Below are 26,546 nucleotides of genomic sequence, written 5' to 3' on the forward strand. Positions count from 1 at the left end.
TATTACTTATTGATTAAAAAAGTATTTTTTAGTAATATTGTAGATTTTTTTAAATAAATGCTTAAAAATATAAAAAATATGAATAAAAAAAATAGAAAAACTCTTTTGTTCTTGTCAGGAGCCATCTCGCGCTACAGCACTGCTCATCACATTCACATATACTGAATAAGAAAAATATAGTTGCAAGTATAATTATGCACTAATTTGTGCATCAATGTGATGTCATTGGTCAAAAAGTAGATTTTATTAAAAACAGTATTAATTTAAATTTTAAATATGAATAAATCAGTATTGGTACACAGATTAGTACGCGACTGTGCTTGTATATAGCAAAACTCTATTAAATATTTGGATTCCGAAAAGTGTAAAAATGGTTTTTTTAACCTTTTTTTTTTATGTATTTTTAAAATATTTAAAATAATGAAAAATAAAATAAAATTTATAATATTAATAAAAAATACTTACTTAATCACAACAAAAAAATAAACAAATATAATCCGGACAAATGCACCTGTCATAATCCCTAGCATTTCTCACATTTCTCGTATCCATTTGTTTGGGATGCATTAGATGGAAGAGATTCTCCACAATCCAGGCTGCTGTCAGCACTCACGTTTTTTGCGTGTATGTTCTTAACAAAATTGCGCTAGCCACCCCGCACGTTTCTTTAACTTCTGCCCCCTCCCCTCCCCCTCCCTACAACAAACAGAGACTGAAACCTGCAGAGAGAGAGATAGAGAATGGCTGCCTCTTCGCTTTATCAAGCCTCTCTGGTGCAATCGGAGCCCTCCTTCTTTTCAAGGACAGTCCAAACCCCTGACCTATTTCCACACCGCCAGCTTTCCATACCCTCTTCCCGTGCTTTCCTTCTCAAAAGGCAAAGTGGGTTCGTCCCAAAAGCTTCGTTGACGGCCGTCAGTGCGCAATCTAACTCGAACTCCTCCATTCCCAGGAAAAATCCCAACAATCCAATCATTGTCATAGACAACTATGACAGCTTCACCTATAACCTCTGCCAGGTTCGTCCTGAATTCATTGTTTTTCTTCTTTTTGTTAGTTTTATTTTTGTTTCTGATTGTTTATGATCATCTGATTTTGCATACACTTTTTTCTGTTTGTTTGCGAGAAAATGTGGGAAAATAAGTTAAATTGATGTGTACTCCGTTTTTTATATTTATTTGTATTTTTTAATGTTTAAAAACTACGAGACAAAAGTTGAGTGAAAGTTTGTATTTGGTATTTCGTATGATAAACTCCATTTTTCGAAAATTCGCATTTTTATCTTTATCCTCCATCTATGTTTAATGGAGTGATAAATGTTGTTATAAGTGATAAATATTCGTGGGGTCTCCAGGCTATGCCTATTTTTCTCTTAATTGTAGAAAATTCTTGCGTTAGAAAATTGTAGGAAATCCTCATCGTGGAAGGGAGTGGGGTGAGGAAGGCTGAAGATCTTCTTCTTTCCCAAAGCAGAATGTTTTCCCTCATTAATCCATTTATACGTTGACCACTATGGGAGTTCCATAGTTTTCTGCACTCGAAAGAGAACAAAATCTATAGTTTTAGGATAGATATATGATATAGGGAAGGGTGGCACTACAGCCACGAGCTACCGCTAGTTATTTTGGTGTTTTTTTTTTTTTTTGGCTTTTTTTTACATCTATTTTTTAACACTTTTAAATATATTTTTTTCACAACATCATTAAAAACCACTTCCTTAATCACGAAGTTAAAAAAAATAAAATAAAAAAATCCAAGCGGTAGCTCCTAGCGCAGTGGGACTAGCATTATTCTATAGGGAATAATAAGAAATATGTCTTGAAATTAATATAAGCCATCGAGTCTTATAACGGCTCACTCAACACTCAACTGGTTTTGCCCAGATACTATCTATTATTTTACATTTGTAAGGCCCAATATCCCCGACATAAAGCTGTGATAGGTCGTTACTGATCAGTACTGGCCAATAAAGGTTGTTATTCAATGATCTATATTAATTCTTACAATTTATGGGTTTGACAAATTTCATTGCTGCTGCACTGCTGCCCTTTATGTAAATGTCCATTGCGTCTGATTCTTTGGCATTACTATCAATAGTGCATCAAAGCCCTGTACCACATTTTAATAACTCACACTGCTGGAAAAATATTCTGCTCAACCGAACTTGATATCTTCTTCTATGGAAAGAGCCCTACTGTGATGATTCGTACCAACAATGTTCAAATGACATGCAACTGAGCATGCCCTTCGTAAGTGTTGTGTTCATGAGATGTATATGCCTTGCCATACTTAATCAGACTTGAATTTGACCTCAAAGAAATCACATATGACATCTCAATTTTATTTTTTTGGTATTTATTCTTGGTCAAAGCAGTTTTTTATTTATTTTATTTTTTAATTTGTAAAGATACCGAAGATCTTATTAGAAAAAGCGCTCGGGTGCAACCCAAGTACTCGAGGAGTATACAAAGTATATACATCTAGCTAAGAAAAGTCAGAAAAACAAAGTTTCTGAATATCTGTAAAAGATGAGAGGAGTGTTTTTGTTGCTTTTGTCCAATCATACACAGATGTGAGCATAAAGTTTTTAATTTAGGAAGTGTTTCTCTCGATCTTCAAAGTTGGCATTTATTTCCTTCCAAGTACTCCATAGCACAAGGGAGGCATCTGCCATCCCTCTACATTCAAGTTGCTTTCCAATTTACCACCCCAAGCTGCCAATAACTCACCACTAGGTTGGTCATCACTCATCAAATCGTGAAGATATGGGAGATAGCCATAAAGCCAGAGAACAACACAATGAAGTGGTAGATGGTCAATAGTTCCCCACACTTCTTACATATGCAACACCAGTCCATCACCATTAAGTGCTTCTTTCTCAAGTTGTCCATGGTTAAGGTCTTCCCTAAAGCTGCCACTCAAACAAAAGATTCATCTCTTGAGGAGATTCTTTGCACCAATTTTTTTATTGGTAGTTTTTCTAGCATATTATTTTGGTGGAAATGTATTTTTCTTGGCGTCACCGACATAAAGCAGCAAGCATAGCATGGATACTTATTAATAGAGTCCAATATCAATAGATAGCATTAGATATTTAAGATGCCTTTCATTCATACAAGCAAAATGGCAAGGAAAATTATGGAAGTCCTCCGTTTTGTTCTCTTTCATTATGGTAGCCTAAAAACTGCTTGAAAATAATATTAATATGTATTCGGTCTTTCTATGTTAAAATTTACCTAGCCAGTGGCACCTTATAAATTGCAGTATTTATGTTTAATGAGATAGCATTTATTTTTTGGCTTTTTGAGATAGTGAACATGGAAGATATTACTGAGAAAAGCTCCCTGGAGTTCAAGGAATAATTGTTACAAGTTTAATTCGATTTAACTTTGCTTTTAGGAACCTACAAGCTGATTTTTTGTGATTCTGTTCTGTTTATAGTTTCCCTTGAGTGTAATTATACTTTAGCATCATTCTCTTGCACAGGGCTATTCTAACAATTTAAAATAACAAGGCATATAGGAGTTTATGTTATATTCTAGTTTTTTCTTCTGCAATTAAATTTAAGAGAAGAGGAGAGAAGAGGAGATTAGTTAATTGTACTTTATGTTGATTGAAAAAGAGATGGTAAGAGCTCAAGCTCTAGTTTTCTTACACTTGAAATAGATTTTAACAATTCAAAAAAGTTAAAAAATTTTATTATTCCTGTATATGTTTAACCTTTTATACGTAACCAGCTAATCCATTGCCTCTCTTCTGAACCAGTTGAAATACTTGGAAGGTATTTTTCTTGGAATGGGATTGGAAGTTTACTCTATGAAGAGTCAGTTATGGTGGATATGTTTTTGAATATTATTTATTTTTTAAACCATTCTGGCGAATGATTTCTTTCAAGCTTTTCCATAATGATTGTATTTAGAAGCCTTCAACTGTTAGTCTAACATCTTTTCATTTTGAAGTATATGGGAGAGCTAGGGTGTGATTTTGAAGTTTATCGCAATGATGAAGTAACGGTTGAGGATTTGAAAAGGTAAGGGTGTTTATTGTTGTTTGGTTATTCATAAATGTACATGGTGGTATTCTAGATGGTTAAGGATTTCTGATGGTTCCTATGTTTCACCTGTTGTTTTCAGTGTATTTAAGTAATCATCTCTGTAATTCATTCTGCCAATTTTATAGGATGAATCCAAGAGGAATCTTGATATCTCCTGGGCCAGGTAAGATTATATTGGATGTGTTATTTTTAACTATAGAAAGCCAAGGCCTTGCAGAAAAGGGAAAAAATGGAATGGTTCACATCAAGATTTTACATGACATACTCTCTTCTAATAGGTGCACCCCAGGATTCTGGGATATCATTGCAAACCGTTTTGGAACTTGGGCCTAGCATTCCTTTATTTGGTGTGTGTATGGGTTTGCAGTGCATTGGAGAGGCTTTTGGAGGTGAGTCTTTATTTATTTTTTGATAAGTAATAAACTTTATTGATCGAATGCAACAGGCAAAGCCCATGTACACAGCGGGTATACAAAAGAGACATCTAATTACACTCTAGCAAGCTGAAAGGAAATCAAAAACTCACGAACATCCCCTCCCTTTTAGTACAATAGCCATTGGACCAAAGAAAAAACAAAAAAATTCCAGATTTCCCCCACTGTTCTCTCCTTGTTGAAGCATCTCTCATTTCTTTCCATCCATAGGCACCACAGTAAACACATAGGGATCATCCTCCACATCGCAGCCAGCTGTGAACTTTGATGGTGCCTCTTCCAACAAGCTAAGAGATCCACCACCCTCTTGGGCATGACCCACTTCAACCCAGCCCTACATATGATGCCATCCCAAAGCACCCTTGCCACTTATCAGTCGTTTTGCCATTCTTCTTGCACAGGTAGCACCATTCCAACACAATCATCCCCCTTTTCCTTAAATTGTCAGCCGTCAAAATCTTACCCAAAGCTGCAGTCCAGGCAAAAAATGCAACTTTCAATGGCACCGGAACCTTCCAAATACTCTTCCAAGGGAACAATTCTGGTGGTTTTGCAGGGGAACTCATAATCTGGTCTTGCAACACCTTATAATGATTTGAAAGAAAAGTTTTTGTTCCCTGATTGTTTCCACAGCATTTTACCTCTCCCATACCATCCTATCCTCATGGAATAAAGAAAACTGTAGAAACCTACTAACTCCTCCACTTCCCAATCTTGCACATTTCTGGAAAAAGACAGATTCCAGTGCACCATGCCGTTAGCATGACACAGCACATCTGAATCGGCCACCTGTTGATTTTCGGCCAATCTGAAAACTCTTGGAAAAGCAGCAAAGAGAGCTCCCTCTCCACTCCATACATCAAACCAGAAGCTAATTCTTGATCCCTCACCAACCTCAAAATTGGCATGTGTTGCAAGCACCTTCCACCCCTTTCTAATAAACTTCCAAAGACTCACCCCACAAGTCCCCCTACCCTCCTTAGAGCTCCAACCCCCCCAATCACATCCGTACTTCCCCACCACTACCATTCTTCACAACGAATCCTCTTCCGATTGAAATCTCCACAACCACTTTCCTAATAAAGCTTTATTGAAAGTAATCAAATTACGCACCCCCAAGCCTCCCATCTCCTTTGGACTGCTAACCTTGGCCAACCCACAAGATGAAATTTGTGTTCCTCACCCAAACCACTCCACTAGAACACACTCTAAAGAGTTTTTCAATCCGATTGGCCACCTCCACCAGTAAAGGAAAAAGAGAGAGATAGTATGTGGGAAGGTTTGGAAGGGTACTTTTGATAAGAGTTACTCTCCCACCTTTTGAAAGGTAAAGCCACTTCCAACCAGCCAATCTTTTTTCTACCTTCTCTACAACCCCGTCCTAAATGGAATTTGCTTTAAAAGAGGCTCCTAAGGGAAGTCCGAGATAACTCAAAGGAAGAGCTGCCACTTTACAACCCAACAAATCAGCTAGGTGATCTATATTCTCCACCTCCCTCCACTGGGACCAATTCCGACTTTCCCAAGTTTACCTTGAGACCCGAAACTGTCTCAAAACACAAGAGTACAACTCTTAAAGCTTTAAGTTGACCACTGTCCGCATCACAGAAAATTAACGTATCATCCGCATACAGTAAATGGGAGATAGATAACCCATTACTATTATTTCCTGCTGAAAAACCAGCCAACAACTGACCCCTTACCGCAGCTTCCAACATTGACTTAATGCCTCCATTACAACAACAAAAAGAAAAGGAGATAATGGATCACCTTGTCTCAAACCCCTTGAACTCTGAAACAATCCACAAGGTTCCCCATTGACTAACACGGAGAACCGAGCAGTCGAAACACAATATTTAACCCAGCCACACCACTTATCACCAAATCTGCATCTCCTTAACATATAGAGCAAAAAATCCCAGCACACGTGGTTGTAAGCCTTCTCCATATCCAGCTTGCAAAGGACTCCCGGGGCACCATCCCTCAACCGGCTGTCCAAACACTTGTTCGATATCAAAACTGAATCCGTAATTTAACGACCCCGAACAAATGCATTCTGAGGTTTGGAGATTATATTATCCATCACCAAACTCATATGACTAGCTAGCACCTTCGAGATGATTTTAGAAATACCTCCTACCAAACTTATGGGTCGAAAATCTTTCAACTCCATGGCCCCTGCAATTTTTGGAATGAGAGCGATAAAAGTGGCATTAAGGGACTTCTTGAACTTTTGACAAAAATGAAACTCTTGAAAAACCCGCATCACATCATCCTTCACCACATCCCAACACTCTTGAAAGAAAGCCATAAAAGAACCATCGGGACCTGGGGGTTTGTTTTTACACATCCTACACACCACTTGATGCACTTTGTCCTCCTCAAATGGTCTCTCCAACCACCTAGCAATACTATCATTTAGATGGTCAAAAGACAAACAATCCAATTTGGGGCGCCATCCTACCGACTCTTTAAGAAGCTCCTCATAGTAACTCACTATATGTTCTTGAACATCCTCCGTTGCTTGATATAACGTCTCTTCCGATTGGATACCCTCTATGACATTATTCTGCCTATGTGAGTTCGCCATTTTGTGGAAGAAATTAGTACATTTGTCCCCTCCTTCAACCATAACATCCTAGATTTTTGTCTCCAAGAGATTTTTTCCGACAACAAAACCCTCTCTATCTACGCCACCGCCTCAACCTTCCTCAAAGAGTTCTCCTCATTAGCCCCCTTGCTTCTAGAGAATTCAACTCCTCCTAGAGACAACTCTTTTGCTCATCCGTGTGTCTAAAAACCTCAATATTCCACCGCTTTAAGTCAAGCTTAAGAGATTTTAATTTGTTAGCCACCGTGAAACTGGATGTGCCATGGGATGAATAAGAGGCCCACCAATTCCTCACCCTCTACGAATTCAGTCGATTGAAGCCTTATATTTTCAAATTTGAAATAACGTTTACCCCCTTGAATGCGCCTATGGCCTAACATAAATCTGGATACTGAGACTCCCAAGAAGTGGAGATTAGAAATCTATCCAACCTTGACCCCCCTCTATTGTTAGACCACGTAATGCCCCCCCCCCCCCCCCCCCCCTGGCAAGGGGAGATAATCAAAGATCAGCTCCGAGAAATCCTCCATCGCCCTTGTCAAAGAGGAAGCCCCCTCCCTCTCACAAGGGAAACGAACAACATTAAAGTCCCCGCACGCTACCCAAGGGAGTTCCCATAAAGTATACAAACCCGCCAATTCCTCCCACAAATAACTTCTGTCTCTATCAACATTAGGCCATAGACTTCCGCAAGAGCCCACTCCCACCCATCCTCAATGTTCTTGAAATACCCTGCAATAGAATAATTCCCACAGCAAACCTCTACTAGTTCCACCACTCTCCTAGCCCACATCAACAACACTCCGCCTAAGGCCCCTAGGGAGGCTAAATAGGTCCACCCCGCAAACGAACTGCCCCATAAGTTTCGAATGATATTTCTGTCAACATAATGCAGCTTGGTCTCTTGAAAAGAAACGATATCCACTTTCCAACTACGAAGGAGGGATCGGATGCGAAGTCGTTTATTGATGTCGTTGATCCCCCTAACATTCCACGATAAGATTGTAGGATGCATGAGGTAAACAGCTCCCTTGCCCCTTCACCCTTTCCCGCCCTACACTACCCCTCCTTATTGTCATAATTAATAGTGCACGCCAATATTTTCAGCTCTCTATCTTTTTTAGCTGCTGACTTCATAGCCATTGATCTACTTGCTTCGATTGCCATTAAAAGGGCCTTAAATTGCTCCTCATAACCTTCACACTAAATTCCAACCCACTGCTGTAATTCTACCACTTTTTCCAGCACCCAATCTGGTGCCTTAGGGGTTGGAATGGGTGGAATAGCACAAAGTGGAGTGGGGCTACCCAAGTCCTTCTGTTCATTACCCCCACTCAGAAACCCCACCTCCCCAATAACTCCTCCACCCTTCTCATCCCCTCTGGGTGAAAGAGCTAGAATGCACTCCTTCAGTTCGACCCTTGTTGAGAGAGCCAGATGGCATTCATTCGATACCTCAAGGAGCCAAACTGTCTCACTCTCGCCACTACCACCGAAGAATAGATCACCTACCCATGAGACTAGCTCCCTTGAAGGATCCTCCCCCACCGAAACCTCCCTCAAAGAAACCCCCCTCGAAGAAGTCTCATCCGCCTCCTCCCCTTCCCCTAATAGCTCCTCTACCAGCTCTCCCACCTCCATTTCCTCTCGTCGAGGTGATTGTTGAGGCCCAACATGATGATCGACCGCAATTGGCGACTCTTTCTGTGCCGGTAAGGGGTCTGGCAGGGCTTGTAACAATGCCACGGGGGGGTGGCTCAAGCCCTTGGCCAATATATTGGCTGATACCTAAGATGCCTTCCAAACAAACTTAGGGCCTGTTGTTTTGTCCAGCCCAAGGCCCTTTCAAGGCCCAGACTGAGCCGTTTGCCTTAAGTCCTTAAAGCCCGCGTCTCGGCCCAGGCCCATTTGCATAATTCCTTTTCCTTTAACGTAGCGTTTAAGCCAATTTAAATCTTCCAATAGTGCCCCCACTCTTCCCTCCATCTCGGCTAACACTTTTAACATACTTTCCTCATTCACACCCGACATCACACTACCATCTTCCTCTCCTCTCTGAGCACCTTCCGAAATGTTAACGCCTGGCAACTCTGCATGCTTCACGGCTCGAGGCACAACCCGCTGAGCTTGGGTCACTTATAAGCAATCCACTTATACTTTCATGTGAACATCTGAATACGTTGAGTTTGAAATGGTTCTGTTTTACGATAAGTAAAAAAGATGGTTTTATTTTTTATTTTTATAAGTAACAGTAAGATTAATAAGGATAGGCATAGAGCCCAAGTACACAAGATGGTATACAAGAGATGAGAAAAAGATGGTTTTATTTTAAATAGGCACATTTATACTCGTGGAAATTTGGCATTTAGTCTTGTGACTTTTCTGTTTTTTATTCATGGCTGGTAACTGGGTAACTGTTTGGTTCAAAACCAATTGGGTGCATGTGTGATTTAATCTTAAATGGTTTCTAGTAGCCAAAGGAACCTCTTTCCCATGCGGGTCAATAACAATTGTAACCAGAAGTACTGAGGATGCCTCTCCTCTTCAAATGGGAAGCTATGGATTCCAACCATTGGATGGGGGAGTGGTGCAAATGGGCTCTTTTTTTTGTTTTTGTTTTAGTAAGAGATTTTATTCCAAGTAAATAGGCATAGCCCAAGTACATAGGATGTATACAAGTGAGTACACTTAAATACAAGAAGCAAAATCAGTACTAAAATAAAACATGACAAATGTTCCCATCCCTTAAAAGATTCTTCAACCAAAAACTTAAAAGTGCTAAAGAAAAAATCCCTAAACTCCCATATAGAATGCTCACAATCTTCAAAACACCTCCCATTTCTTTCAAGCCATAAGCACCAAAACAAGCATAAGGGAATCATCCTCCACACTGCTGCGCTGCCTCTACATCCCACCAAAACAAATCTGGAGTTATTTTTTTGCAGCCACAGCAGGCTGTCCTCTCTATTCTGATTAATTTTCATCCCATATAATCTTCCCAAAAATTCAGAAATCTCATCCACTTCCCAATCCTGCACATCTCTGTTGAAATCCACATTCCCCTGAAGCATGTTATTAGAAATCTTATAAGACTCAGCCACTGCAGCCCCTTTATCTCTAGCATTCCTAAATAAATTAGGATAAATGTACTTAAGAGCTGAATCCCCACACAAAGTATCATGCCAAAAGTAAATATTTGCTGGGGCACTTTAAAATTTAAGTTTTTAACAAAGTCCCCCCATACTAACCTGATGGACTTTCACAAGCCCACCCCATACACCCCTTTAACTTCATTTGTGTACCAGCTCCCCCACATTCTCCCATATCTAAAATCCACAATTTGTCTCCATAATGCATTACTCTCAAAATGGTACCTCCAAAGCCATTTTCCAAGTAGAGCTTTATTGAAAAGCTTTAAATTTCTCACGCCCAAACCTCCACATGAAACCGGTTGACAAACCTTATTCCAACCCACCAAATTAAATATTCTTTCCTCCCCATAAACATCCCACAAGAAATTCCGAAAAATCCTCTATTTTTTTTTGCAATCCCCGCAGGTAAAGGAAAAAGAGAAAGGAAATATGTCGGAAGATTAAACAAAGTACTCTTAATCAAAGTAACTCTTCCCCCTTCAGACAAATAGAGTTTTTTCCAACAAGCTAGCCACCTCCCAATCTTCTCAATAACCCCATCCCATATAGAAAGTGATTTGTGAGGAGAACCCAATAGGCTGCTTATTTTTATTTTATGCAACCTTGTGTTTTTGAACAAATTGTAGGTAAGGTTGTGCGTGCTCCTGGTGGTGTCATGCATGGAAAGAGTTCTCTTGTATATTATGATGAGAAGGAGGAAGATGGCTTGTTCAGTGGCTTATCAAAGTATGAAATTTAATTCTTTTTCCAATATGCTTACTATCTCATTCTTTTTATGATATGCAATATTCTTTGCTTTTGATTATAGAATTTCCATGATTCCAATACTTTATTTTATCATGCGTTTTTCAACAATTTTTTGAAAATGCAGATTACATGTTAGTTATCTTTATGTAAATAGGTTGACTTAAATTCATGTGATCAATGCCCTTTAAAGTTTTGTTATACTGTGTATGTTCAAGGTATTTCTTGGTAAATACCTTCTGGTAGTATCTTTCTAGGATATAATGGAAATACCAAATCAGAGTCATAGTATGAAGCTACTAGCATGAAGTGTCTTTACTTTTTGGTCTGCAAGCACATCCTGACGACTTGCATGTATTTTTGTTATATGCTCCTGATATGCACTGCTTAAAAATATGCTCAATTCAGTTTTTTCTGGTACTGGAGTATGTGATAAACTAAAGTAGAAAATTGTGACATCAATGTCTGATTCTAGAGAACATGACCTTCACATGAATGGTTGTAATAAATGCAGCAGATATGTGCAAATATAGTAGTACCTAATGCCATATGCAAGAAAGAGAAAACTTGAAATAGATTTTTTTTTTGTCATTGACAGAGTGGATTTACTTTATCTGAGCTTCCAAGTTATCCAGTGATATTATGTTTTAAGTGCATGAACTATGTACATTACTTACATTTATTCTTATTTACCTGAGTTTTTTTTTAGTTACTTGGTTTGAAAAAGAAACATTGCTGGAAAATTAATGGGCAATGCCCTCTGCATGTTGGTATGCAGTACGGACTATATGGATGAAACTGTATCTGGCCTGTCGACAGTTCCTACCAATGAATAGGCTAACATATTTTGGTTATGAGAGGATGTTCTGCTTGGTTTAATAGTTTCCTCAAACGTCACAAGTTTATAATTGCCATCTTGGTGAGAAACATAGGGACGCCCTTATATCTTCTGGTTTTCTTTGGCTCTCGGATTTGTATTGCTTCTTGTTATTGAATATACAATTATTTTAATTGTATAGGCAAGGAACCTCTTACTTCTCCAAATAGTACATTATTCATATGTTTGCAATTTGTCTTATCTGAAATGTTTTCCTTCGAAAATGGCTCTTCCATTTATTTCAGCTTTGAATGATGCATTGGTGAAGCATTTACTCTATTTAATATAATCCACAATTGGCTCAAGTAGTAAGGGCCTTCGTCTTGGTGGTATACTGCCTCCGGGTCTAAGGTTTGAACCCTTGGATGCAAACAATTTTTAGGGGACACGTCTCATTGGTGAGAAGCCGATGATTTACCTAATCAATGTGATGGGGACATGTTACACGGGTCTGGGGTTCAAACCGGATTAAAGACATCTTGTGTTTGCATGGTCTTTGGGAGTTCTTGTCATAAAGAATTTGCCTTGAGTGCAGTCTGCTAATGAAAATTTTAATTTTTGACCTTTTATTGTTGGTACCTTTTGTAGTGTTCTTTACTAGTTTCCTTTTATTAGATCTCAGCTTTTTCTGGTTTCTGCTTGTTTCTCTCTTCGCTGCATCAAGTTTTGCAACTCTATATGTTGATATGTTTTGTGGTCTTTTCGTTTCAGTCCATTCACTGCTGGTAGGTATCACAGCCTTGTGGTTGAGAAAGAAAGTTTTCCTAGCGAGGAACTTGAGATCACCGCATGGACAGAGGATGGACTCATAATGGCTGCTCGTCACAGGAAGTATAAGCATCTACAGGTAAGATATTGTTCTTTTTTTTACCTATTATGTGCTCAGGGAGACAATTTCGTTATTCAGATGAATTGATGAGGCTGAAAACTCCAGTTGAGTTGGCAACTGAACCTCATGCAATTATTACATGGACTAGTGGACTTGGGGGACGAGGTGTAGTTGTATCTTAATTACTTTTGAAGGTATGAATAGGTTGCTTGCATTTTAAATTAAATGTTGATGGCCAATTTATTAGAACAACATCAAGCTTTTAGGATTTTAAAGTATGAGAACAGTGATGCAAAGAAAGACAAGAAAAGGCTAACCCTGAGCTGTGAGCAGTGGCATAAATATTTACCAATGCTTTATTTTGTAGTTTCAGCAGCTAGAGTTGATTGTTTGATTTTTTTTTTTTTTTTGTGTGGAGAGAGCCCCCCCCCCCCCCCCCCCCCCCCCCCGGCGGGGGGTTGTGTGGTTGCAAAAGATAAGGAATGAAGGAGATAAAGAAAGAAAAGAGTGTGTAGAGAGTATCACATGATTAAATGTATAACTCAAATCCAGATTAGACCATATGTAGTTATGAACCTGTTATAAAGTGGAAAACCATAATAACAACTAATTGTGACATTTGGATTGAATAAATAAGCTTATAAGCCTTTATAAACACCTAACTGCAGTAAGGCCACGTTGGGATAGTGAAAGTGTTTCATCTCATCTCATCATTACAATTTTTTCAAATTCCCATACAAAATACAATAAACAATTCAACTTTTTCAAATCCCAAAACAATAATAATATTAAAAAATAATAGTCTAACAATATTTTATTCAACTTTTAACTTTCATCTAAAATCATCTCTTCTTATCTCACGATCCAAACCGCACCTAAGACATTAAAATAAAACGACCAACACATTTCTGATTTGACCACTCTGTTGGCATGTATTCTTAAATAGTTTCATTTTGGCTCAATTGGCACTGGCTTCCAAAATGTGACTGCTCCAGAAAGGAGTTAAATTTTCAAGCTAGGAGACCTGCCCTATATGAGAATTCCTTGATCAAATCTGCATACTCCCTTTCCTATTGAGTATGACAAGTCACAAAATGGAGGTTATAATGATTATCTTTTCTTACAAATCCCTTAGCTCATATAGAAACATGGAGACATTGATGAGATCAGCTTGGCTATGGTCTTCAAAACAAATGACAGTTCCTCTCATCCTAAACAATTTGGTAATGGGTGTGGTCTCAATGTTCGATGTCTTGCAGGTTTGAATAGTATTTACATCTCAAAAAATGTTGTGCGACTCTATATCTCATCATTATGAGTTTATGCTGTGTGGAATTGTAATTTGAGAATGTTGATCAACTTTTTTTTTGTTGTTTTTTTCCTTTTTACTTTAGTCAATTTGAATAAAGATAGGGCATTTTTAGGATCTTGATATTGGAGAAAAGTTTAAGTAGCTCTAGAATTGGTTACCATGTTGACGGGTATGCTATTCACTGCAAAATTAGGGGCATAGCTAATCCCAACCCACACCCAATGCAAATGGAATCTGCTGTGGGAAACTGTTGCGAGTAATAAAAACATACTCTTAAGGCAGTTTCTTTGTGATTATACGTCATCATTAGGGACCACAAATACAACTTTTTCGTCTGAAAATCAAATTTTAATATATAAATGCAGACATCTGGGGAAGTTTTGAAGTAAAATGCATGCACGCACACACACATTGAAGGTTCAATGTAGTGTTGCTATTTGACATGCATTTAAGGTTTCTAAATAACAATTCTCATATCATATATGGCATCACAAAGGTGTGTCTCCTAGGATGTTCTCTACCTTTCAGCACAGGGTCAGATAAAGCCAAATTGTTGTAGTAGTGTTGTGAAACCATTGTAATTCTAAGTGACGTTGTCTAAAAACACTAGTTAAAAAAAATATTTAAAACAATTTTTAATAAGAAAAACAGAAACATAAATAGTAAAGATTTCAAGTTTTTGTTTGGCTTGCTGTCTGCTTCATCGTATGGAATGGCCTTTTTCTTTCAGTTACTGTAAGTATCTCTAGTTTACCACTGCTATAATCAAATTGATTTAAAAATTGCAGGGGGTTCAGTTCCATCCAGAAAGCATTATAAGCACTGAAGGTAAGACAATTGTCCGCAATTTTGTCAAACTGATAGAAAGAAAGGAAGCTGAATCTCATCAGACTTGAGTGTTGGATGTCAGACTCAGCAGTAGTTAAGCTATATAATATATTATATATGCAATAAGATGACAATGCAGCCATGTTCCTTTTGTTTTCTTTCTTTGTTCTCATAGTGCAATAAGTTTGTGCTTTGGATGGATAGACATTCAGATGTTCATGTGGTTTTAGGCAATAATGCCATTTCACAATTCAGGGTAAAATTTTCTCTTAGAATTGTGTGAAAGACTTCCATTCCTCTGTTAGATACCAGGTATGATAGCAATTGTCCTTCCCAAATGCGCGGTTTCCTCAGCCTCACTGGCCTCACTTGTATCTAGGTAGCTTTTGCACACTGCACATGCACCATGGCTTTCTGAAGTGGCTGGGATCCCCGTATTTAGGAGATTAAACAGTTGGATATTGTTTTGAGTGCATGAAAAGGTATTAGATGTGAAGTAGCTTTTGAGTATCAATATTTTATGTTTCTTTTTTCTAATAAAGATTATGGATTATGGAACCCATTGTCAAGACAACACTGAATGGTTAATCCAACCCTCTTCAATGCAAGATGGTTGTTTATGTTTTAATGGTTTGCATTTTTTAGGGTATGAATCAGCCATGATTTTAGTAAGAAATTTAATAGACGACTCTATTGCAGTGAACTTTTGGGTAGTAAGTTGTGCGACTTTTTGAAGATTAATGCTACCCTGTTTCGAAGGAGGTCATCTGCACATTTTGGCAAGATGGCTAGTTCAGCCCTATCGCAAAATAAATAAATAAATAAATAAAAATAAAAAAATAAAAAATGCTGTGGTAGTAACCACATAAGAAATTAATGAACGTGAAAAGTCTATCCAGCGATGCGGATGAAGTAGAAAGTGAGTGGTAACTGAGATCTTTAAACAACAAAGAAGAGGATTTTATATTTTTTAGTAAACATACTAATTTGTATTTTCCTCCCGTAATGCATTGATCTATTCTCAACTGCAATGTTCTCTCTAGAGTTTGATTTGAAAGAAGGAAAATGCTTGGGAGCCTCATGGTAACTACCGCTGGGGATGCCACTGGTTTCTTCTTCTTCTTTTCTTTTTTTTTTCTTTTTTTTTTTATATATATTATTTATTTATTTATTTTTATTTTTATAATGATTAAATAAGTGTTTTGTGATGACCCGTTTTTACGTGTATTTTCATTGAAGGTATGTTTTTAATTTAATTAATATATTAGTTCTTTTATTTTAAATTATAGTATTTTAAATTGGTTTTTTATTTTAGTTGATGTAGTGTTTAATTTATTTTAATTGTTTTATGTTTTTAAAATCGTTTTCGGTGGATCCCTTTTTTGTTTCCGGAGTGAGGACTGGATCTCATTTCTTTTCACTTATCTTTTCTTTTCTTTTCTCTTTTTTCTTTTTCTTTTTCTTTTTTCTTTCTTTTCTTCTTCTTTCTTCTTCCTCTCCCGCGTACGCACAGTAGCCCCTTTTCTCTCCTTCCCGTCGCCGCCTGTTTGTCAGCCCAGTGCGTCGCCGTCTGGCCATGTGTAGTACACCACCCCCACCATTCTCTTCCCCTCCTACCAGAGATCATCCTCACCAATTTTCAGGGCCAACCGACCAGCCGTTAGCCGCCATGCAAGGCTGGAAGTCACGACACCAGCCCTGTTTTTCCTCCCTGCCGCCAGTTGCTTTCTCAGCCCAGAACTGCTGCTCGCCGGCGGCGTGGCCTACACCACCCACCCAATTTTCTTCCCCTTCCACCGGTGAACATCCCCACCAAGTTTCACCTCCATCCGAGCCACCGTTAGCCACCACGAGCTCCTCCAAGCCACAAGGATTTTCACCGATTCCAGCTCCGTCGCACCACCTCCGGTCACAATCTCTTCACAACTTCTTCTCCTACCTCTTGCCGACTTAATCCACCCATTTCCGGCCTCGATTCGTTGCCGGAGCAGCTCCCATGAGCTTAACTCCGATTTAGGTTTTTTCCACTTCCACCGCCATTTCCACCACCACCCACGGCCAAAACTCGTTTCCTTTAACTTTATAAACATTTCAAGACCATTCCCTATCAATTTTGTGCCTTGGTTTGTCCCCGTTCGAAAGTGGGCAATTTATTACCCGCGGCCACAGTGTAAATTACACTGTTATGTTGCTTTTCCTCCGCCTTTTGCAATGCCGCGAGCTTTCAAAAAATATCGTATAATGCTGTAAGTATTTTCCAAACACTACTTTTAGATTTAAATATATTCTGCTCATACAATAAATATTTGCTATTAGTTGACTGATTCCGGACTGAGTCCGAGGAGTTCGGGGGTTGGATGGATTGAGGACGGAGTTGCTTAAATTATTGATTTATGGTTGGTTGGTTGTTTTGTGCATTGAGATTGCATTTACATGGTGCATGCACGTGCATTTTATTTAAATTGAGAAAATCCTATTTTATTGGCGTAAATGGATTTTCAGGTGCGTGTGTCTCACGAGCTCAATCCGAGATGAGTTATTATCTCGGTGGAGCTCCTCTGTTCAATCGGGAGCGTAATATACTGAGTGATGTCTCCTGAGTTGTCACTGGGCGACAACGGGAGCGGTCGTTACCCGCGATGTGACACAGGAGCCAGGGTGTGCGGATGACCCCTAGGGGAGGTCATGGTGCATACGGATTAATTAGTTAATGGATTGAGTTGGATATGGGCCAAATGGTTTCTTTTGGCGTGAGTTGGAAAGGTTATGTTTTTGGGCCATTATCGGGGATAATGGCGAGGTTTTGTTTAATGGATATGTTTTTGGGCCAAATGGGTTTTTGGCGTGCGTGGAAAATGTGATTTTCATGGGACATGTGCATTGCATTCTTTCATGCATGTTGTTTGAGTTAATATGTTTGGATTTTACTTACCTGCGGCACTATTTTTAGTAAAGTAGATTTTGGTGCAGAGTTCGAGGAGGAGAAGGCTGAGCCCGAGGATGCAGCTCCGCTGGAGTTTTGAGTTGAAGTTTAAGCTTGTAGTTTGGTTTGAATCTATATTTGTGTTTTGTAATATTGTATTATGTATATTTTGAACAGCTTTGTATTTAAACATGAAAAAAATTCTGGTACTTAGTTATCTGACTTTGCTATCCGCTGCGTGTTTCTTTTTGCACATTTGTTACTTTTACACACACTTGGCACTCGTCGATAAGGTGGTGACCCGTGTTGTCATCATCCGGACGTCTCGATTTTCCCGTGTCCGTGCGTGGGGATTTGGGGGCGTCACATTTTTTAATAATGTTGTGGTTTTTAAATAAAAAATATTTGAAAGTGTTAAAAAAATACAAGTAAAAAAAAAAAAAAAAAAAAGAAACACAACATCTAGTGATAGCTTCCAAGGCTACCAACTTGGGAACTTTTTTTTTTTTTTTTTGGGTTTTCCTAAGCGAACCAATCTAGTTGACATCTGAATACACAACTCTCTTTTTAAAACGATATCCAAATAACGGTTATACCAATAAAGAAACTGTTATATGTGTGTACATGCCAAGTCTAGGGTTGATCAATCCCAATCTAAAGTGTTTGGAGTCTCTGGCATATGAGCAACCTTTGAAACCTAAAGCCACCAAAACAACAGAAGCAGTGTAGAACAGGTACAGGTGCATAGGCTTAACGCGCTACCATATCTTCACACACAGAAGCAGTGTAGAACAGGTACAGGTGCATAGGCTTAACGCGCTATTGTATCTTCACACATGTAACGCTAACACACATCACACCATGCATCTGATTCTCCAACCTATGCTCTCCCTGGTCTGATCACTACCATTCTTCTCCAACTGGTGATTCTATTTAACTTCTGATCCATTCAAGTTTTCTTTTTTTTTTTCTTTTTTGTTTTTTTGAAATGACATATCATTGATAAAATTGATCAATTACAGAGTTTTTCTAATAAGACATTACATGAGATAATCTCAGGACCCTCCTCGATCATTACAATCTCGCTCTCATAATGAAAACTTAATTTAGCCAACTGATGTGCCACACAGTTTGCTGTCCTTGGTACCCACGATACTCTCCAATCAAGTCTTCTTTGAAGCAGTCCTTGTATATCTTCCACCACTTGTCCAAACCAGAGCCAATTTTCACCCTTTGTATTCACTGCTTTCACCACTATCTGTGCATCACCTTCAAAAATAACATTTCTGAAATTAAGTTCAGCACAAAGTTCCAAGGCTCTACACAAAGCTATACATTCAGCTAAAACAGGTTTGGAGTAAAAATGTTTATTAGCAAATAAAGTTGCCAAGATGTCGCCATTATTATCAAGCACAATCACCCCAATTCCCATTTTCTTTGCACTTTCATCCACTGCTGCATCCCAATTCACTTTTATAAATCCCTCATTAGGTTTTTTCTATCTTTGCACTCTAGACATTGCTACTTCCCCTTGAGAAACCCCCTTCTTCCTATCCTGCGCTTCTTGAAACTGCACCAATAGCTCAGCAACATCGTTGCCTATATTTCTGGGATCTTCCATCTTGCCTTGAAGCATAAATTTATTTCTTCTCAACCAAATCCTCTACATTGCAACAACTACCCATTTCAACTCATTTTCTGTCAACTTATCTGATAAGCTTTTCCATAATGCCATAAACTCACTTTCATTCATGCACCATTTTTGAATTGGGCTTAAACTATCCATCCAGACATTGTTGGCTGCATTACATCTCCATAGCACATGAGTTACTGTTTCTTCCTCAGTCTTACAAATCATACACATAGGGTCCTTGATAACTGTTTCTTACAAAGATTCTTCTACGAAGGTAGGACATTTTGGCAAGCTTTCCATAGAAAATGTTTCACTGTCTCTGGAATCTCTAGTCTCCACAGCCTTTTCCAGCATTTTTCTAATCCAATCACCATGGATGATTCTCCCTTCTTCATCCTTTGTTGTTTCAGGGCAGCATAGTAACCACTCTTCACAATGTAAATCCCATCATTTGTATACCCCTAGTAGCATTTATCAGGATTTCCATAACGACTGATTGGTAAGTTGCAAATCTGTTCAGCTTCCTCATTCTCAAAAACTTCTGTGATGAGTTCTTTGTTCCAGCCCTAACCATCATTGTTAAAAAGCATATGAACTGCTGAGTCTTGATCTAGCACCCTTACTTGAGATTGAACACAGAAAGTAGTTGGAGATTGGAGCCATTTATGCTCCCAAATCTTTATCTGCTGCCCATTGCCCACTCTCCATCTTAATCCTTCTTTCAATAAACCAAATGCTGACCATAAACTCCTCCATATTAAAGATGGCCTCCTGTCTAGTTTTGACTCCAGAATATTCTTTGTTTTATAGTATTTTTCCTGAAACACTTGAGCAACTAAAGAGGAGGGACACTACATCATGCGCCAACATTGTTTGGCAAGTAAGGCTTCATTGAATCTCTCCAAGTCCCTGAATCCCATACCACCTTCATTCTTTGGTTTTCCCATTGTGCTCCAACTCTTCCAATGAATCTTTCTCTCTTTCTCCTTGCTTCCCCACCAAAATCTTGAAATTAAACTTGTGATGTCTTGGCATAGCTTTTTTGGTAATCTATACACATTAACAGTATAAGTTGGCATGGCTTGTAGGACTGATTTGATGAGAACTTCCCTTCCAGCTTGAGTTAAAAAGCTAGATTTCCAGCTACTTATTTTCTGCCATACACGTTCCTTGATGCCTCTAAAAGTTTTGAATTGTGATCTTCCCACCAAAGCTGGCATCCCTAAGTATCATTCATAGCTTCCACACACCCCCCCTCCAGCTACTTTGATAATATCTTCTTTATCTTTAGCTTTTGTATTTGAACTAAAGAAAAAAGAAGATTTCTGTTTGTTAAGCTGTTGACCCGATGCTTCCTCATATTTTTGCAGAATAGACTGAATCTTTTCCCATTCCGAAATCTTTGCTCTACAAAAAAGAATACAATCATCCGCAAACATTAAGTGGTTTATGCTAATCCCACCTCTTCTCACTGAAACACCTCTAATATCTCCCCTCTTTTCGGCAGCAACTGTAAGTGAATTGAGCTTCCTTTCTTGGCCTTCTTCCTATCTTCTCTGAACTATACAGAATTTCATTGAAATCCCCACACACACACCATGCAATTTGTATGTCTGGTTTCAAATGTTTTAGCAAGTCCCACGCTTCTGTTCTTTTAGCAGCCTCTGGATGACCATAAAAACCCGTGAGTAGCCATTTGGAGTTGTTCTCTTCATCAATGATCCAAGCACTGATATGCCTGTCAGAATAATTTAGGATATCAACCTTACATTCAAATCTCCAGCATAGTACTAATCCACCACTCCTACCTTTTGCAGCCACCTCAAACCATCCATCAAATCCCAACCTCCATTTTAGAAAATTAAGTCTACGTGCTATAAGCTTTGTTTCCATGAGGAAAACAAAATTGGGTTTCTTTTCTTTCACCAAAAGACAAAGGTCATGAACTGTCCAAGGGTTCCCAAGCCCTCGGCAGTTCCAACTTAAGGGAATCATAATTGTTGGCGGGGCTACCACGCAGCCACATCCTTAACTGATTCTTCCTTCTCCTCGGCATTTTCACAAACACCTCCGATGCGCTTTGCATTTGCATACTTCACTATATTATTTCCTTCCTCGATAAGACTTCTCTTTCCTAGCCCTCCCAACAGCTCCTCACTTAGACATTTCTCCTTCTCTCTCGCTCTTCTCTTCCAACCTCGAGTAGGATACCCGCCATTTGTAATAGTCTCGGTGTCTTTCTTTGTATCCCCTGCTCTAGTCTCGACAAAACGAGTAATGTTTTTAAACCCCTCAGATGAATTTATTTCCCCTAGCCCATGGATAGCACTGCCTTCATAAGTTGGGCCCATTTGCTTTAGATCCTCCAGCCCATTATTTTCCTTTCAATGAGGCCCCTTATCATCCGCCATCTTCTCAGTATAGTTCCCTCGAATTAACGTATCATTAACGGATTCCCCTCCCATAATTCCTTCCCCTAAATTTACGCCATCCATCTCCTCCATGATCCCATCCTTATATTGAGGCCTTTCTACTTCTATAATTGCCTGCCACATAATCTTGCTATCGTCATCAATCCTGTTATCCCCTACGTTTTCAAAATTTGAATTTAATACCCCGTAACTGACTCCCCCTTCCATAACCACCCTACCGTCTCCCTCCTCCCTTGCCGTTATCGGCACATTTCCGGTAGCCATGTTTGATACAGTATATGGCTTCTTCCAATACTCAGGAAAAGGATCTTTTTCATATCGATAAGAGCTTCCACCTAACTTCCATTTTTGTATCGTGTCTGCACGTAACCATGCACCAAACTGTGCTTTTTCACCTTCTGCTCCCCCGTCATTTCTTCCATCATTTGGACAAACATTCTCTACATGCACTATACAACCACATGAAAAACACATCTTTGGAAGCTTTTCATACCGTAGTGGAATCCATTCATGCCTGCCTTGCACATTAACAGTATGCCCCCTCGCCAGTACCTTTGAAAAACATAATTCAACTTTAATACGAAGGAACCGACCCCATCCTACTCCATCATGTGGGACATCCACCGCTATGAACTTTCCAAGAGAATTACCAATGCGCGATCCACATTTCTCATTCATGTAGGCCATGGGTAACTGATGTAGTTGCACCCAAAATTGTTCGTACTCAAAATTCATCAAATGCGGCTGTGTGTAAGCCTCAAAATTCTTCAACACTAGTAAGGAGTTATCAAATAGCCATGCCCGGCCCGCCATGAATTTTTGTTTATCAGCTTCTGTTGCAAATGTGATGATAAAAAGATTTTCCTGATATTCCATGAAGGATGCCGCTTTACTGATCTTCCACACCTTCCCCATTGTCGAACTCAAGACTTCTCTCTTAATATTTCTTTCTGCCCACACCTTTCCCACCACACTACGATCTCCTTTTCTTTTCAGCTCATCCGAAATCTCTTCTTCCAATTCCAATGTTTCTCCCTCTTCCTTTGTCAGCCGCAAACTCTTCCATTTGTCTGCTATCTCCTCCATGCTACACCAATAATCCTTAATTAACCGATAGGCAGTGCTTGTGACTACCACCTTCTCCTCTTACCCTTAGAGAGAAAGAGAGAAGACTCTATAAAACTGTCTCTTTCTGATTATTTGTTCCTATGTCGTTTACTCGGGAATAAAATAAAAAAACTGTTAGGTATTGTCCATTCAAGTTTCCAGATCTCCCTTTCTTACTTCTTTCCTCCAAGACTAAAGTTGTATTTACTTCACTATGAAAAGGAGTTGCTAACCACAACAATCCATCTCGGACTAACATCAACAAAACTATACCACCAACAACAAAACAACATTACATTGGATGTTGCCATCCATCGCTTGATAAAGCATAGCACTACAGTCATTGCCGTCACTCAATAAAGCAGTCCACTCTTGGGATTGCTTAGGCAACCAACAGCAATGCCATCCCTTTCCCTTGGGTTTTGGCCTAAGATTACTGGAACTAGACTGTATGTCTATTTACAAAACTTTTATCTTTTTTTTTTGTAGCTTCGAAAAATCCAGTTTGGGGAAATTTTTTGGGGTGCTCAACCATCTATTGTAACTTTATGTATTTAATAATATCTAATTCAATGATAAGCAAACAAAGCTTAGCAAACTATGAACAATTGGAATATTTCTGATAAACCCCAAATGATTCATTTTAGGTCTATTTTACATTAGGATTGATGTCCATCATATTATCTTAAAGCTTTGCTACACATAAGCCCACACACCACACATCACACTTTTTTTTTTGGGGGGGTTTTATTCTTCTTAAACTAATTGAACTTTTCTACTCATTATCCATATACCAAATATTTGGTAAAAGAAAAAAAAAAGTGTAGTGTGTGGGTTTATGTTTAGAATTTTTCATTATTATATGATTAGAAATTGTCTTTTATTTTTCTATTATTCATTACAATGAGAAATTCCTTGTTAACCATGAAAAGAATGGAAAGACTTTGAAGTGTTGGGATATCCTCCAGTTTCTCTCACTCGAAGCCACCTTGGGAGCAACTTCTTGTCTAGGGTCCTTGCTTACCTCTCCTTGGTTGTTTCCCCTCAAACCACCATCCCTCTGTCTTCTTCCCATTTTTGGCTACCTTTTATAACTACATTTGTCACTTTCTGCCCTCCACTATCCTGCACAAACACCATCATGGTCCTCCACACCTCTTGATCCGGCCCCACATCTAAGCCCGATTGTCTTCTCCATGGCTAATGAGCCTCATGCCATATCGCACATCGGTCTCACAAAGACTAGGGCCAATGCATGTTTTCTGGTTTTGTGCATCCTTTCAAACACTCATCTCATAAATTGCATATCCATAGTAAGTCTCCACACTTTTGCTTATGCAAATAGTTAGGCCTTATGTTCTATGCAAATACGTCTAAGCACCATTCCCACCAAACATCAAATAGCTCTCTTAAGATGTGTTTTGTAGCCACTAGCTCTGAACATAGTCAAGAGCCTACAAAAGAGTAAAAGAGGGTGGTTAGGTGTGTCCGTGACACCTCCGATACTCAAGTTAGAAAATAGTTTTCTAGGAAGAAAAGTGAAAGAGAGCTAAGAGTTTTGTGATAGTGATTAACATTTTTCCCTTCCAAGCTCGATTCTAAAGACCTCAACTAGTTTTTAACAACAATTTATTCCCTATTGTAACCATCAAGATTAGTTGTAACTGCTACAAGTTTCTTTTAAAGCAACCTGTCATTGGATATGCACAAGCAACTGCATTTTCAAGTGGCCCTCTTGGCTTATGAGTCTCAAGATAATGGATCGACCAAGTATCTTAGCATTGTTTGAGATTATTACTGGAGAACTTCATCCCCTCTCTTTGATCTTGTGTGTTTCTATTAATATTAACTTGAGTGTGTGTGTGTGTGTATATATATAAGACCTTGCTACATAATTTAGAGGTTTCTAAGGTTTAAGGATAAGGTAAATAATCTTATAGCTCATACTAAAACAATAGAATGTATAAAAAATATATGGTTGATGAGTAATAATACATGTAGAATCCTGTTTACAATTCTCCATACAACATTGGTCTAAATGGAGGGCATTTAAATGGAGGTCTAAATGGGGGTAGATAGACTTGAACAGTAACTGACTAGAGTTGGCCAATTGATGCCGAAAACAACTAAAATTGGTGTAGAACCAGTCAACCAGCAATATAAAGAGTTAGCAACCAATATAAGTTAGCTCAGTTCCTAGTTTGCACAAGGTTCAAATCAATGAAGCGATCGATTATATATATATATATATATATGGAAAATGCTATTTGGCCATCTTAGTTTATAGCTCAAATGGACTGCTTAACTTGGAAAGTCATATTAAAAGGAAATAAAAAAGAAAAAAAAAACTAAACGTAACACTAGTTTATTTTTCAATTGTGAGGAATCTTGTGACGCATGCAGGCTCTGCTTGGGATTTGACGAAGCTTGTGTTAGCATGACTAAGTATGCAGAGAAATCAGAAGATCCCGAGTCTGCAGCACTGTGAAAATAGATTTTTAAACAACTGAATTTTGAATTTGAATTAGTTTGTTAAGATAAGTATGTTACAGATCCTTGTAAATTGGAATTCACTTTGTAACTACAACTTGATATAGCTCTATAAATATACAAACCTTTCAATGAGTAAGGTATTAAAACCATACTCGACCATAATTCCTGTTTATCTTACATGGTATCAACCAGTCGTATGGCTCACGCCTGATCCTTTATTTCCTCAAAGCTTCCACACCTTTCACATCTTCCATAATGTCTTTCAATTCAAGTAACACTAAAAATATGCCCCACCCCAATCGAAACGTTCATGCCACTTCTCAACTTGTTACTGAGAAGCTAATTGGTACCAATTTTATGGCATGGAGTATGCAATTCATGGTCTTTCTCTATGATCTTGTTGGCCATATTGACAGCACAATTACGACTCCTGTAGAAACCATTCGGGATGCACCCAATCTAGCTTATCCAATATGGTTCTGGAAGGACAATTGTGTTAAAAATTGGATTCTTACTTCCATTTTAGAGAAATTGATTTCTTCTCTTTATGGAATTAAGACTGCTAAGCAGGCTTTGGGATTCTCTCCAAACAAACTTTGCATCAGCTTCAAGGTCACGGGTTGCTTTACTCAAGAGACTGATTCAAAATTTCTCTGAAGGTAATAAAACCCATACTGCTTATATTGATGAAGCAAAAGCTCTCGTTGATCAATTGGCAGCAATTCGCAAGCCAATGGATGATGAAGATCTTATTTCTCACTTACTAGGAGGTCTCAAGGTAAGTTACACTCCATTCATTACCTCATATACTCTTGCTACTCAAGATAATGATCTTACCTTGGAAGATTTTCAAGCTAAACTACTCAGCATCGAGGCCCTCTTAAACAATTAACAACAAAACTCTGTAGATACTCACTATGCTTTTGCTGTTAACAAATCAAAAGTGCCAAACTTTAATAAGAAATTCCAGAAGCCAGGTATGAATAATAATTATGGACCAAATCGAGCTCCAGCTGCATTCAACAACTGTGGCTCCAATTCTATTCCACAGAACAACTCTTGATCGCAAGGTGCTTCATCAAATAGGCCTACTTGCCTTATTTGTGGCAAAATAAAT

General features: G+C 38.6%; 1 protein-coding gene across 3 annotated transcripts; it reads left to right on the forward strand.

The window, feature by feature from the left end:
- Nucleotides 1-555: 555 nt before the first annotated feature.
- On the forward strand, nt 556-15,113 carry LOC122313288 (anthranilate synthase beta subunit 2, chloroplastic-like). 3 transcript variants are annotated; one of them, XM_043128150.1, is made up of 8 exons: nt 556-1,019; nt 3,960-4,030; nt 4,180-4,217; nt 4,333-4,443; nt 10,878-10,977; nt 12,584-12,719; nt 12,807-12,895; nt 14,802-15,113. In XM_043128150.1, exons 1-7 carry the CDS (start codon nt 741-743, stop codon nt 12,870-12,872), a joined length of 801 nt encoding a protein of 266 aa, XP_042984084.1. In that variant the 5' UTR covers nt 556-740; the 3' UTR covers nt 12,873-12,895; nt 14,802-15,113. The 3 variants fall into 3 exon arrangements, with proteins under 3 accessions (XP_042984084.1, XP_042984085.1, XP_042984083.1); XM_043128149.1 differs by lacking the exon at nt 12,807-12,895 and having other exon boundaries at nt 562-1,019; XM_043128151.1 differs by lacking the exons at nt 4,333-4,443; nt 12,807-12,895 and having other exon boundaries at nt 557-1,019.
- Nucleotides 15,114-26,546: the final 11,433 nt, after the last annotated feature.

The sequence above is a fragment of the Carya illinoinensis genome, chromosome 6, assembly GCF_018687715.1.
Source record: "Carya illinoinensis cultivar Pawnee chromosome 6, C.illinoinensisPawnee_v1, whole genome shotgun sequence".
Taxonomy (NCBI): Eukaryota; Viridiplantae; Streptophyta; class Magnoliopsida; order Fagales; family Juglandaceae; genus Carya; species Carya illinoinensis.

Excerpts from the sequence above, each read along its gene's own strand:
- LOC122313288 (XM_043128149.1), top strand. The coding sequence starts at position 741 with ATGGCTGCCTCTTCGCTTTATCAAGCCTCTCTGGTGCAATCGGAGCCC. Across the intron at positions 1,020-3,959 it reads TCACCTATAACCTCTGCCAG|TATATGGGAGAGCTAGGGTG; the intron begins GTTCGTCCTGAA and ends TTCATTTTGAAG. Across the intron at positions 4,444-10,877 it reads CATTGGAGAGGCTTTTGGAG|GTAAGGTTGTGCGTGCTCCT; the intron begins GTGAGTCTTTAT and ends AACAAATTGTAG.